This window comes from Chrysochloris asiatica, unplaced genomic scaffold (genome assembly GCF_000296735.1).
Source record: "Chrysochloris asiatica unplaced genomic scaffold, ChrAsi1.0 scaffold00097, whole genome shotgun sequence".
Classification (NCBI taxonomy): Eukaryota; Metazoa; Chordata; class Mammalia; order Afrosoricida; family Chrysochloridae; genus Chrysochloris; species Chrysochloris asiatica.
Window position 1 is genome coordinate 10,488,786 of NW_006408615.1, and position 15,716 is coordinate 10,504,501.

Sequence of the window (15,716 nt, forward strand, 5' to 3'; positions counted from 1 at the left end):
CAGGCCGCCCAAATGGAAGTGATCAAAGCAAGCAAAAGCATCCTGACAGTTCTTCCCCAAAGTTACTCACCGTGCTCCAGCACAAGACGGTCTGCCAGCGCGGGGAGGGCATCCACCAACTTGCCCAGGAGGGTGAGGATGGCCAGGCTGTGTCGCATGGAGGGCATGTCACACAGCTGCAGAGAGGGAACACACTCCACTCTGTGAGGATCCAGGCAGATCCCCCACTAAAATGTATCTTGCCTAACCCTAACCAGCACCTCCACTAGCAATTGGCCTAACTAGCAGAGGAAATGTCCATCGTCCCACTTACACTGGGGACAGGGGACAGGGATGGAGTCTGAGTCCTGATTCCTCTCAGAGTCTTCAGTACACATTTGGTAAACTGAAACAAAATGATGATATTTTTAACTTCTACCGAATCAGAAACAAGAGGTGAAAGTCGGGAACTTCATGATCACAGAATGCTGGCTCAGTGCGAAAATTATATTGTTATTACTACTACTACTATTATCAAAGAGTCCTGGGGTGGCACTGTAGGATCACCACTGGACTGTTAACCACAAGGATGGCAGTTCAAACCCATCAACTATGAGTCATAACTGACTCAACGGCACTAAACAACAACTATTACTGAATGTGCTCTATGTACCAGGCACTATACTGGATGCTTTACAGGTATCGTCAATGTGTATGGCTTTATAGCTCACCTTTTCCACTGATTCACTGCAGCACTTTGGGCAGGATTCTTATCTCCTCTGACTGCAAATATAATAGTATCAATTTCATAGGATTATTGGAAGGACTTAAAGAGATATTACATGTAAAACACCTAACATAGTGCCTGGCATATAGAAAGTGCTCAGTAAATGTTGTTTTTAAGTGCCTTCAAGTCAGTTCCAACTCATCGCAACCCTGTACAGAGTTTTAAATCTCAGCGGGAGCAAATAGCCTCATCTTTCTCCTGTGGAGCAACTAGCAGGCTCAAACCATGGAGTGTGTGGTTGATAGACCAGTGCTTATTGTATGGAGCCACCACACTCCTCAATAAGTGGTGGTGGTGATGGTGTGCCATGGAGTCACTTCCAACTCATAGCAACCCTGTAGAGGGTTTCCAAGACTCTAAATCTTTACAGGAGTAGAAAAACTCATCTTTCTCCTGCAGAGCAACTAGTAAATTTGAACTGCTGACCTTGCAGTTAGCAGTCCAGCTCATAATCCACTATGAAGGGCTCCTTAAGTGACATTCTCATAAGTACTGATATAAATGCCATGGAAAATTCAATCAGATATATTAATTGCATGCATCACAAATATGGCATGCTAATTTTAATATGTTGTCGTTAGATGCCTTCAAGGTGGTTCTAACTTATAGTGACGCGATGTGCAATAAAAAGAAACACTGTCTGGTCATGTTTGAGCTCATTATTGCTGCTCCTCTATCAATTCAACTCGTTGGGGTCTTCCTTTTTCACTGACCCTCCACCATACCAAGCATGATGTTCTTTTCCAGGGACTGTCTCTCCTGACAACATGCCCAAAGAATGAAAGATGATGGTTTGAAGTCCTCACTTCTAAGGAGCATTCTGGTTGTACTTCCTCCAAGACAGATCTGTCTGTTCATTGTACTTTCAATATTCCTCACCAGTATCATAACTCAAATGCATCAATTCTTCTACAGTCTTCCTTATTCATTGTTCAACTTTCACATGCATATGTGGTTACTGAAACTACCACGGCTTGGGTCAGGCACACCTGAATCCTCAAACTGATACCTTTGCTGTTGAACACTCCTAAAGAGGTCTTGTGTAGCAGATTTGCCTAATACAATATGTCATTTGATTTCTTGACTGCTGCTTCCATGAGTATTGATGGATGAGCCAAGAAAAATGAAGTCTTTGACAACTTCAATCTTTTCTTCATTTGTCCTGATGCTATTTAATGATCCAGTGGTGAGGATTTCTGTTTTCTTTACATTGAGGCAAAACCCATACTGAAGTCTATGGTCTTTGATCTTCATCAGTAATATTTTTAAGTCCTCTTCGCTTTCAGCAAGTAAGGTTGTATCATTTGCAAATTGCAGGTTGTTAATGAGTCTTCCTCCAATCCTGATGCCACATTCTTCATATAATCCAGCTTCTCAGATTATTTACACAGCATACAGATTGAGGTAAGTATGGTGGAAGGACACAACCCTGGCACACACCTTTCCTGATTTTAAACCATTCAGTGTCCCCTTGTTGTGTTTGAACAACTGCCTCTTGGTCTATACAGTTTCATCATGAGCACTAAGACGTGTACCGGAATACCCATTCTTTGCAATGTTATCCACAGCTTGTCACAATCCACATAGTCGAATGCCTCTTCATAGTCAATAAAGCATAAGCAAACATCTTTCTGGTATTCTCTGGTTTTAGCCACAATCTATCTGACATCAACAATGATATCTCTCATTCCACATCCTCTTCTGAATCTGGTTTGAATTTCTAGCAGCTCTTTGCTGATGTTGCAATTGTTTTTTAATTATCTCAAGCAATATTTCACTTGTATGTGATATTTTTTGATGATTCTTTCTTTGCCCATCTTTCTTTGGCAAAGTAGCTATCTTCCAGAATTCTTAGCATATACAAGTGAGCATCTCCAATGTTGCATCAGTTTGTTGAAACATTTCAATTTATATTCCATCAATTCTTGGATTCTTGCATTTTGCCAATGCAAAGAAGTCCAGTGCAACGTAGACTTCTTCCTTCAATACTATCAGCTCTTGCTCCTATGCTATCTCTTGAAACGGTTGTGCGTCGACTGATTCGTTTTGGTATGGTGACTCTGCATTCCTTTCATCTTCTTTTGATGCTTGATGCTTCTTCCGTCAGTATCACTGATAGAATCCATCAATATTTCACATCAAGGCAGTTCTTCAGTTCTTTCAACCTGATAAATGCTGAGTGTGTTCTTCCCTTTCAACTTTCTTAACTCCAGGTCTTTGCATATTTCATTATAATAATTGACTTGGTCTTCTCGAGCAATCTTTTGAACTTTTCTGTTCAGTTCTTTTGCTTCCTTGTTTCTTCCTGTTTGCTTTAGCTTCTCTATGCTCAAGAACAACTTTCAGAGTCTTTTGTGACATCTACTTTGGTCTTTCCTTTATTTCCTGTCCTTTAAATGATCTTTTGCTTTATTCATGAATGATGTTCTTAACGTCATCTCATAACTTTTCTGGTCTTCGATCATTAGTGTATAATGCACCCAATCTGTTCTTAAGATAGTCTCTAAATTCAGGTACAATGTTTTCAAGGTCATATTTTGGTTCTGGTGGACTTGTTTTCATTTTCAGCTTCAATCTGAACTTGCATATGAACAACGGTAGTCTGTTCCACAGTAGGCCCCTGATCTTGTTTTGGTTGACGATATTGAGCTTTTCCATTGTCTCTTCCCACAGATGTAGTAAATTCAATTCCTGTGAATTTCAACTGGTGAGGTCCATGTATATAGTTGCCTTTTATGTTCTTGAAGAAGTTGCCTTTTATGTTCTTTTATGTTCTTATTCATTTTCAATGAATAAGTCGTTGGTCTTGCAAAATTCCATCATGCAATCTCCAGCATCATTTTTGTCACCAAGGTAATATTTTGCAATTACTGATACTTCTTTTTTTCCAATTTTTGCATTCTAATCACCAGTAATTATCAAGGCATCTTGAGTGCATGTTTGATCCATTTTAGACTGAAGAAGTTCATAGACTTTTTCAATTTTAACATAATTTATACTTCATGGTCTTAAGATGAACATTTGTCTTCCTTTTGAAACATAAACATGTTCTGATATTATTTCTAAATATTAAACACAATCCAAAAGCTGATAGTTTACATGATATCTTTGAGTACAATGAAAGAAACACATTAACATACCCATCTAGTGCTTACCTTAATGCTGATAAAGAAAGTTAAATGCTTTCAGTATAAAGTAATATATAAAATTAAAGACCAAATAAACATCCAATGGAGACATAGTAAACATCTTTCCCTTGACACATTCATGAGTGAAAATCAATTTCTGCATCTAGGACAGAGAATGGTTATGCAAGAACAATGTGACTTCTTGCAATGAAACAAATATAAAACCGATGTTCCCCCATATAAACTATCACTCAATTCACAATAAAAACTTCAAGAAAAGAATATTGTGATTTTATCACAGGGAGGCAACATTTGGGAGACTGAAAGAGTGAGGAAGGGTGTGGGACAGGACCAGAAGGCCCAGGCCCTACCTCTGGCTCTGATACTGACTCAAGAAACCTCAAGCAAGTGAGGTTTTCATCTCTGGACTTTAGTCTCCCCATCTCCCTAAAGAAGGGGCTGTCCTGGCACTGACCCATGGGGACTCTGAGGGTGCTCAAGAAGCCAGTGTAATTTACTAACCTCTCTGTGGCATTCACCCAGCAGGCAATCCGTGGTCTGCTCCAGATTCAGCTGCGTTATAAGCTGGATAAGGACTAAGCAAACATAACAGCATCACTGACCAGAAAACAACATTTGACTAGAATTCACCTGTCAGAGCCCTTCTCCTCAACATCAATGCAGGACAGTAGTTTGTTTATGTTACTTGGCATTTGTACACATCCAAACCAAAAGGGCTGTTGGCTTCATCTTGTTTTGTATCACTGAGTCTCAATTCAAGCTGTGCATTAGAATCACCTGTAGTGGTTTGGGGCCACTGAGTCCATTCCAACTCATAGCAACTCATGTGTGCCAAGCAGACTTGCTCCACAGGGTTTTCAAGGCTGTGGCCTTTCAGAAACAAATCACCAAGCCGGTCTTCTGGGGTGCCTCTGAGTAGATACAAACTACCAACCTTGCAGCTAGTAGCCAAGCACTTAACCACGGTGCCACCAGGAAGCTTTTAAAAATAGCAATCCCAAAGTCCCACCCTAGAACTATCACACCTAGGGCAAAAGTCCAAGCATCTGAATTTTTTTTTTTTAATCCCAAGTGAGACTACTGTGAGACTAGGATTTATTTTAAATGATTTCACATTATCTGCACTGTTTCCCAGGTATCCTGGAGCTACAGTGGCTAGACGGTTCGACTGCTAACCGAATGGTTGGCAATGGGAAACTTTCAGCTGACTCATGGGAGACAGATATGGCCGTGTGCTTCTGTAAAGATGGCAGCCCTGGGAACCCTGTGGAGCAGTCCTGCTCTGTCCGGTAGGACTGCTATGTGTCAGAATGAACTCCACGGCAGTGGGGTTGACGTGTACTTTTTTCCCTTCTGATACCAGCTCCTAAAGAGCTCTGGTAGCAAAGTGGTTATGAATCCGTCTGCTAATCTCAAAGTCAACAGTTCAAAACTACTAGCTGTTCCACAGGACAGAGATAAGGCTTTCTGCTCCTGTACAAACACTGCACAGGGTCGCTATGAGTCAGAACCGACTCCACAGCACACAACCACCACCACCATGCCAGCTGCTCCTCGGAAACCCTATATGGGTTCACTATGAGTCAGAGCAGACTCGACAGCACTTAACAACAGTAAATACAAGAAAGAAGAAATATAAGAGAATTTCTATGCCAACTGTTAAGATATTGTTTCTCAGCTACACAATCTTTTTTTTATGATTATACTAGTGACTTGGGTGGAGGGGGTTGGGGAAGAGAGGGAGATGAGGCTGGTTCTACACGTGCTGGAAAAGCTACAAACCAGATTCAGCTGCTGCTGTGGGGCAGCTCTGCCTTGCCAGGAAGAGAAGCATTCTAGAACACTCACAGAAAAACAGGACGCAGGTAGGAAGTAAACAAAACACAGTGAGGAACAAGCAAGTGCTTTTTCTCCTGGCAGCCCTGCAATCTCTTACTAGTGCCCCACAACTTCGAGCTCAGCTGGTTTAATCCTTTTGTAAGCCATGGGACCTCCACGTTCTGTTTCTAGGGTTTAGTGAAAAGACATATCCCACCTTTGGTGTGTACTGCCATCTAGTGGATACCTACATAACCGCAGGATCTGAAGACATGCGCTTCATCCCACCAATCTCAGTACCGGAAACCCTTCAGAACATATTTGTCCCACTGTTGTTGTTGTTAAGTACCGTGGAGTCGGTTCTGACTCATAGTGACCCTACACAGGGTTTCTGAGGCTGTAAATCTTTACGGAAGCAGAAAGCCTTATCTTTCTCCCGCAGAACGGCTGGTAGTTTTGAACTGCCCACTTTGAGGTTAGCAGCCCGATTTGTAACCACTACACTACTAGAGCTCTTGTATAGAAATCTGTATTACATCAAAAAATGTTTCTCATTTCATTAAAAATACCTTTCATCACTGAAAACACGATTTCAACAACAAAACTTTATAGCAGAACATAATTAGGTCTCGAAAGAGTTAAAGGTCTCGGTTTCTTAGGGAAGAATGCTTCCATGAGAAGATACAAAGGCTTTGTTGATACTACCACCTGGCCATTCTGAGATACTACTGCTACTGAATCAAGAAGCAAAGAAGTGACTACTTTACCATCTAGTGATTGATCTCAGTAAGCAGCGGAAACTGGGTTTCTGGGAACAATAAAGGCAAAGGGAGACTGTCTGGAGAATCACACCAACTTAGTGAAAACCCCAACCAGTGGAGATCCTTGCAGAAGGCAGAAATAAGTGCCTCCGTGGGATGGGTAAAAGAAGGAAATGATAAATATTAACTATGGTCTTGTGTCCAGTTATGGAAAGGAACACTACGTATAGTTAATTGTGGTTTTCTTCTTCTCCCTCCACTTTTCATTCTCTTTATTACCTGTACAAATTTCATCGCAGGTTAACTTTATAATTTACTTTTCAAGTAACAGAATATTGAAATGGGACTGTGACTAAATTTAGAAACTTACTATATGACCAAGACATGGATAATATGACAGTCTTTCAGAAGAAATAAACATAATTATTTGAACTTTTCATCTCCTTGGAGAAAATGACTTTGTTTTGTATGCATTCTGTATATAGCAGAGCTTTGCATCTTGTTAGGCCAAACCAAGTTCTTTCTGTTGTTCTATGTAAGTTTGAATATGTGTAAAAAGGTGTGAGAGGGTGACGATCAGCCAACACAATGGGACACTTATTATGTTCTTGTCTTCTCAGCTCAAAATCCACTCTTCTGTCCTTCGCTGAGATGCTGGTCTTGGAGCTCAGCAAATCACATCTCTGCTTTTCTAGACGGCCCACAGTTAGGCTCTGCTAAGAGATGGAGGGGCTTTTGGAAGAAGCGACTTAGTCCCTCTTCTTTAGGGTTCTTCTACTACTTCTTTTTTCTTCTACTTCTTATTTCTGTGAGTGTCACCTTAACACCTCTTCACCACCAATGGCAATGTCTTCCCCTAAAAGTATCTGAGTCCAGTTGGCAATTTTGTAGTCTCTGTCCCATCATATCCCTCCTCTGCCAGAGACACCAGCATCATCCAGTCAGTGCCTCTCCTCAGAGGTCTGGTCCAGCCCATTGGGACCCTTCCTCCAAACAGCTAAGGTTTAATCATTCCTACCTCTTCCCTTTGTTCCCCCTCCCCTAGGGATGGGACCTGCTTTCTGTGACTGCTACCTCCATGAAAACCTGGTGTTCTCTTTTTTGCCTCTTCGGTTACCTAGCTAAATTCTTTTTTTTTTTTAAAAAAAGATATAAGGCATGAAAGTTGCCATTTTATCCATTCTTAAGTATACAATTCAATGGCATTAAATACAGTCACAAGATAGTGCATGTATTTCCTAAACCTTAGTTTTTTCAAAACCTTAAACAGAAATTCCATACCTATTAAGCAATAATTCCCCCTTCTCCTCTCTCCTTAGTACCTGGCAACCAGTAATCTATTTCCTGTCTTTATGAATTGTCCTATTCTAGATACATATGTCAAGGAGCTCTGGTAGCTTAGTGGTTACGAGTCGGGCTGCTAACCTCAAGGTCAGGAATTCTAAACTACCAGCAGTTCTACAGGAGAAAGATGAGGCTTTCTGCTCCCATAAAGATTTACAGCCTCAGAAACCCTGTACAGGGTCGCTATGAGTCAGAACTGACTCCACGGCACACCACCACCACCACTACCATACACATATGTCATATAAGTGGGATCATACAGTATTTATCCTTTTCTGTCTGACTTATTTCATTTAGCATAGTATTTTCAATGTTTATCCTCAGAGACCCTCACATGGCCCTAAACGGTATAATATTCCACTGTATGTATGTAGTCCATTTTGTTTAACAACTCATCTGTTGATGGATATTGAGTTATTTCTAGCTTTTGGGTCTTGTGAATGATGCTGGTAGGACCACACTGGTGTGCAAATATTTCTTTGACTCCCTGTTTTCAGTTCTTTGGGGTTTATTTCTATGAATAGACTTGCTGGGTCATATGGTAATTCTCTGTAAAAATTATTTATATTACAGTTGCTGCTTTCTTCTGTGTAAATAACTCATATAGTTTCTGTTTCCTGCCTGGGCCCTAACTGATTCTCACTCTCTGCTGGAACTGAAGCCCTCCCATCCCAGTTCTCTTGCTTTCTTTCTTTTAAAAGCCTTTTACAGGTAAATCCACGCACTTATACAGCTTTAACCACTACCTATTGCAGACGACGTCCAACCAACCAATATGAAATGTAATAAAAATAGTTTTGCATATGTCTTTGTAGTAACAATGATCAACTCAGGCTATTTACAAGACAGCATCTTCTCCAGCAGTAAGGCAGGAACCATGTTGTACTCATCTACGTTGATAGAAGCACAAAGTAGGTGCCCAATAAAGACATACTGAATTACTGACTGACAGCTAATTGAACTCTCTTTTTCTGCCTCTAAGTAGATCATGTCACCAAAGTAGATCATGTCACCAAAGTCTCAAGTTACCATAGCTGCAATTCATGCTAATATCCTTAGCTTCAAATGTTAAGTACACAAGTTTCACCTTACCTTCAATACAGAGGTCTTTTGCACTTCCATCTTCAGCCTGGCATAACAGTCCTTGGAGGAGAGGAGGATAAATAGGGAGTGGTTAATGGTTAAATTGAGTCCTGCTGCGGTACTCTGGGATAAAGCACTGGACTGCAAGGTGGGTGTGAGCTGCAAGGTCCTCGGTTCAAACCCACCAGCTGCTCCTCGGAAACCCTATACAGGGTCTCTATGAGTCAGAGCTGACTGAATGGCACTTAAGAATAACAACAACAACAACAAAAAGAATAACAACAAATGGTTTAAAAAAGAGAGAGAGACAGAAACACAACTCACAAAGGTACACTGTGAATTCTAAAACTAACAACAACTTTAAGCTATGTTGTTGTTGCTAAGCGCCACTGAGTCAGTGCTGGCTCATAGACACTGTATAGGTAGGGCTTCCAAGGAGTGGCTGGTGGGTTTGAACCACCAACTTTGTGGTTAGCAGTCCAGTGCTGATCCTCACTGCCACAACAGGACTGCTGCCTTAAGCTATTTCCCAGCTAACTTCTACCCTCAGCTTCAAATACTTAAGACTTTTAAAGGCTCATCTGGCTTTAAACAGTAAGCACTCAGTGTATTTTAAAAAAGAACTAATCCTTTAAAAGTCACCTAGTCAATTCTGACTCATCGCAACCCTAAAGGGCAGAGCAGGACTGCTCCACAGGGATTCCAAGGCTGTAAATCTTCTTGGAAGAAGATTGCCACAGCTTCCTGCCACAGAGCTGTTGGTCAGTTCGAACTGTTAAATCCAAGTGCTTTAACCACTACATCACCTAAACTCCTTACCAAAGCACAGGTTAGGATTTACAACACATATGTGGGGACATAATTCAATCACGGAGTGGGGTTAATGTGTTGGGACTGCAAAGTTGGTTTGAACCACAAGGTCAGTGGTTCAAACTCATCAGCTGCTCCTCGGAAACCCTATACAGAGTTGCTCTGGGTCAGAACTGACTCGACAGCACTTAACAACAATTCAATCACAACACCTTCCCTCTTCCCAGAAGTGCTCACTCTATAAGACATGGTAACCATATTAAAATAAAGGACTGAAATAAAATTTTAATTCATCTCATTTTACAAATGAGGAGTCCTGGTGTGGTGTGGGGCTGCAGGGTAAACACTGGACTGCTCACCACAAGATCGGCAGTTCAAACCCACCCACCGCTCCTCGGAAACCCTATACAGGGTTGCTATGAGTCAGAACCAACTCAACAGCACTTAACAACAACAACAATTTTATAAATGAGAAAACTAAGGCACAGTAGAGGAGAGGTGACTCGATCAGGGTCACAGCTGGTCAGTGACTCCAGCCCAGACCTCAGGTGTACTAAGGTCTCATGCAAAGACCACATGTATGTGACTCTTTGAAGGCTTACTGATTTCCCCTAATCACCCCCACACATTACTGACCTCTTAGCGCCAGTGAAGTGAAGCCAGTTACCATATCATGCAAAATCTATCTTAAACCGGGAGCTGTTGGTTCACCATTATTGCAAAACAATTTGCTAATAAGTTAAACTATGAAAAATCTAAACTTGCTTCTCCAGGGCTCCAAAAGCAGACCACCTTATTCATGTGAATAAGTTTCATGCCGTTTCCCTTGAAACTCACCAAAAAGCATGTTGATAAAGTGGACGCTGACACTCTGGTCCTCAGCCACCAGTTGCATGACAAGGGAGCTATGCCTTAAGAGGGCATCTCGGAAGCAGGACAGCACATGTTTCTTACGGACCAACTTGGGGAAGAAGGAGAAAATTAGTCTTCAGTAGCAACTAACTCTTAATTGTGCTGAACCTGAGCAATTGCAATTTCCAAATATAATTACAAGATGGTACCAGAGCAGTTGGCTCCACTGTGGTAAGATCCATACTCATAAAGGGCTTTTGGAAAAAAAGAAGTATTTACACACAGGGATCCATGTGCTTGTGCAGATTCTACATGAGCTGAGGGTCCTGACAGCCTATATTTGCCCAGCACTGTGACTGTTCACAAGTCACTCTGTTGTTCACTAGCTCATGTAAGCTGAACAAATCAGCAAAGCAAGCAAAAACAATTATTATCATCACAATTCTGGAAATGAGAAAATTAAGGTTCCAAGAATTTCCTAAGTCCAGTCTTGCCCATTGCTCTTTCCACTTCAACAGTCAGGGGGTACAGTATTGGGAACCCTCTAACTTAGAGCACAGGAGCCTCACAGGTAGAGAAAATACACTCTTGCATTCAAAATAAAAAAATGACCCCATAGGACACAGGAGAACTGCTTCTTAGGATTTCAGAGACTACATCTTTACAGGAGCAGATAACCTCATCTTTCTACTACAGAACAACTGGAGGGTTTGAACTGGTGACCTTTCAGTTAGCAGCCAATACTTTACCCACTCTGCCGCCAAGGCTGCTTCCTTCCATTCAAGGTAGGCATAAACTCTCATGCTAAAGTCAGGAGAATGTGGACTAGCTGTGCAGAGGGCTCAAGAGTATTGGGTCAAAGGTGGGTCCAAAAAAAAGCAGAGGATAGGACAGGAACACAACACAGGTAAAGCGGATGACGTCACCCCTCCAGGGAGTGAGGCTAAGAAAAGCTCATTCAGTAAAAGACTGTGAAGTTGCATCTCTGAGTGCCTCTGATCTACACCAGTGCAAGTCTCCTGTACCCCTTTCACTGATACTACATAGTGGATTAACGTTCTAAATGAGCTACTCAGAAAATCTCAAAATCTCCTTAGCTTGGATTCAAATATTCAAGGAACTGATCCCAACCTGGCTCTCCAATCTTATCTCCCACAACTTCCTTTAAAACAGTTATTATGACCCAAACACATCCTTGCTAACACTAGCTACCTACTGAAATTGGCTCGCGTATCTCCTCCAAGCCAAATTTCACCCATCTTCTCAAGACTGATTCAAATCCTTCCTCCTAGCTCTCTAAGAAGCCTTTCCTAATTTGCCTCCATGAGGGTTCATGGCTATAAACAGTATGTCTGTTTCCTACATTTCCTGCAATGTGTTTGTTCACTCACTCTCTCCCCTGCTGCACTCTCCTGTTGGTAGTGGTGGTGTGCCTTGGAGCAGGTTCCAACTCACAGGGTTTCCGCAGGCTCACGGAAACAGAATGGCTGGTAGTTTCGAACTGCTGGCCTTGAGGTTGTTAGCAGCCCGACTCTTAACCACTAAACTACCAGAGCTGCACTGTTTTCTTTGGCTCTATATCCCTATCTCACTGTTCAAGAAACTTCAGAGATTATTTACCAGTCCAGCTTTTCTCAGGGTCTGGTGTAGGAATCCTTGAGGTTCCCTGGACCATTTCAGGGGTCCACAAGGTTAAAATTATTTTCAGAATAAAATGTTACTTGCGTTTCCCACAAGTGTACAGCAGAATTTTCCAGAGGAAGTCTGATATAGCGCTGTGGGTTAATGCGCCAGGCTGCAAAGCCGTGTGACCTGCAAGGTCGGTGGTTCAAGCTCACCAGCTGCTCCTCGGAAACCCTATACAGACAGGGTCACTACGGGTTCGAATCTACTTGATGGCACTTAACAACAACATATGGCATGTGATCTCACAACACATTGAACACAGATAAGAGCCCAGCTATCCTTTATAAGAAGTCCTGGCATGGTGCTGTACATTAGTGCACTAGACTGCAAGGTCGGTGGTTCAAGTTCACCAGCCTCTTACTAAGAAACCCTCTACAATGTCACTATGAGTAGAATAAAGTCAGATATTGAAGAGGCTTGCAAACATCTTAAACAAAGCTATTATTTTCACAAGTTTTTTTGTTTCTTTTTAAAGATTACTTATGTTACTATCTAATGGATGTACTACTATTTTTTACGAAAATAAGTTACTTTAAATTTTTGTTTTAATTTCAATTAATTTTTTATTTCAGAGTCCTAGTGTGGCGATGCAAGGAGCTCTGGTAGCATAGTAGTTATGAATCAGGCTGCAAACCTTAAGGTCAGCAGTTCAAAACTAGCAGCCACTCCGCGGGAGAAAGATGAGGCTTTCTGCTCCGGTAAAGATTAACAGCCTCGGAAACCCTGTACAGGGTCGCTATGGGTTGGAACCCATTCCACGGCATGTAACAACAGTGTGGCGATGCGGTATAAAGTACTGGACCACAAGGTCCATTTGAACCACAAGGTCCATTTGAACCACAAGGTCGGCAGTTCAAACTCACCAGCCGTTTCTCGTTAACCTGGTACAAGGTTGCTGTTGAGTTGAACCGAATCAACAGCACTTAACGACAACAATAAAGCAAATATCAATGGCTAGAACCCACATAAACAAAGCTCTTCAGAGTTCGCAATCATCTTTACAAGTGCAAGGTATCCTGAGATGAAAACATTTGAGAACCACTGTAGTTCCACAGTGCCCCCACTCCCACCCCCCAAGACATGAGTTCCCCTCAGCAATGGGGGAAGTGATCTCCCTCACTCTTCTTAGATATCTGTTGTTGTTATGTGCCGTGGAGTCAGTTCCGACTCATAGCGACCCTGTTCGGGTTCCCGAGGCTGTAAATCTTTACAGGAGCAGAAAGCCTCATCGTTCTCCCGTGGAACAGCTGGTGGTGGTTTCGAACTGCTGATCCTGAGGTTCGCAGCCCGATTCATAACCACTACGCTAGCAGAATTCCTTTCTTGGATATTTACATAATAGAGGAAAAACGCTCTGAAAAGACAGTGTTTTAGAAACGGGGGTCAGGGAACAGGCAGCCCATGTTTCAGGCAGCTCTGCGGATCCGAAGGGTCTTGTCCTTTACCCCCTCCTGGTGGTGGCGCTGGGGGTTAGCGGGCCAGACTGCAAAGTCGTTTGAATTGCAAAGTCGGTGGTTCAAGCTCACCAGTCACTCCTGGGAAACCCTGTACAGGGTCGCTATGGGTCGGAGCCGACTCGACGGCACTTCACAACAATCCTGCTGCCAGTGGCCAGGGCAGCCCCCTCCTGCACACTGACACCCCCAGCCTCCTGGGGAGTGTGCCCTCGAGTCTGAGCTAACTAACGCTCCATTTTGGAAAAATGGAATTGCACTAAGCAAACGGCAGGGTGGGTGCCAGTGAGGCTTGATGGGGTGCTGGGGGTGGGGGTGCTCCAGAGGGATGGGCCTGGTTTCAAAAGGGGCTCCATTGGCGCAGCGCAGGGCCCTAGCAGGGGGGACTGGGGGCTGGGGGGCTCAGCAAAGAAGGCAGCTCCGGTCAGGTGAGGCGGGACAAGCCTAGTTGGTTTAGGGGTAAGATTTAACAAGGTGAGTGGGCCTAGATTCGTTTCAGGGGAGGTGAGTACAGGTCAAGGGGGTTTGTACGACATGCGTCCGCCCAGCGTGCAGAGGGGACTGCCTGGGCTGGGTCTCCACCCCCCACCCCACCCCCGGGGATAACGCCTCGCGCACCGACACGCCGGGCTCTGGCAGCAGCTCCACGAGGCAGGCCAGGCAGAGGCGCGGGGTCACGGGCAGCAGCCAGCGCGGGTCGTGCCGGTAATGGACCTTCTCGAACAGCAGAATCGACTCCTCGTGCCTCCCGAGCCCTGGAGAATCCGCCGCCGCCGCCGTGTCTCTCACAGCCATCTCCAACTCGCACCTTGCAGCCGCGGCACCGCTTCCCGCGCTGTGTGAGCGCAAGCGCACATGGAAGAAAAGCCAGCCACTATGTGTGTGTACTACGCCTGCGCGGACTGAGTTCGCCGCAGTCTCTACGGAGCAGCGGTGCCTGAGGGCGAGTGTCAGACGAAAGAACTCTGTAATTAAAGGAGCGCTGGTAGCTTCTTCTTGTTGTTATGTGCCGTGGAGTCGGTTCCGACGCATAGCGACCCTGTACAGGGTTTCCAAGGCTGTAAATCTTTACGGGAGCAGAAAACCTCGTCTTTCTCCCGCGGAACAGCTGGTAGTTTCCATCTGCTGACGGTGATATTAGCACCCTGATTATTAACCACTACGCTACCAGCGACCCTGTTACAAGGTTTCCGAGGAGCAGCTGTTGGCTAGCAGTCCAGTGCTTATCCTACAGCGCCACACCAGGACTCTTTTTAAAGTAGTCATCAGCATTGAAAAATAAAGGAAAAGAAAGGTAGCTAAGTGAGTTGCGCACTGGGCTGTTAATCACAAGGTCAACAGTTCGAATCTACCAGTTGTTCCACAGGAGAAAGATAAAACTTTCTGGTCCTGTAAAGATTTAGTCTTGGAAACCTTATGCCCGGTCGCTATGTGTCAGAACCGACTTGCTGACACACAAACCGATTACCATGGAATCATTCTGACTCACAGCAACCTTAGATCACAGTAGAACTGCCCCCACCCAAAATTGGGTTTCCAAGGCTGCAATCTGTATGGAAACCAACTGTCAAGTGCTTGTTATCACATGCTTGTTGGTTTGAACCACTTTACCACCAAAGATCTTGTATTATAGTAAAGATTGTTGTAGTTGTTATGTGTGGGTGAGTCGGTACCGACTCTTAGTGACCCTGTATAGGGTTTCCAAGGAGCAGCTGGTGAGTTTGAACCACCAACCTAGGGCCAAAACCAACGTGCAGTCCATCGCATTAACCCACAGCGCCACATCAGGACTCCATAGTAAAGGTTGTTGTTATGTGTGCTGTGGAGTCGGTTCTGACTCATAGCAACCCTGCATAGAGTTTCCGAGGCTGTAAATCTTTTCGGGATCAGAAAGCCTCATCTTTCTCCTGCAGAACAGCTGGTAGTTTCTAACTGCTGTCCCTGAGGTTAGCAGCCTGGTTCATAACCACTCTTTTTTTGTGTGTGTATGAAT

General features: G+C 43.6%; 1 protein-coding gene across 1 annotated transcript in view; it reads right to left on the bottom strand.

The window, feature by feature from the left end:
* The window catches only part of MEI1 (meiosis inhibitor 1), a 104,615-nt gene extending 90,097 nt beyond the window's left edge, over positions 1-14,518 (bottom strand). Inside the window, exons 1-5 of the mRNA XM_006866865.1 lie at positions 14,342-14,518; positions 10,569-10,692; positions 8,931-8,981; positions 4,417-4,490; positions 71-176 (exon numbers count right to left, since the gene is read on the bottom strand). Coding sequence (XP_006866927.1) covers positions 71-176; positions 4,417-4,490; positions 8,931-8,981; positions 10,569-10,692; positions 14,342-14,518 — 532 coding nt within the window. The remainder of the gene's footprint in view (positions 1-70; positions 177-4,416; positions 4,491-8,930; positions 8,982-10,568; positions 10,693-14,341) is intronic.
* Between the last annotated feature and the right edge of the window lie 1,198 nt (positions 14,519-15,716).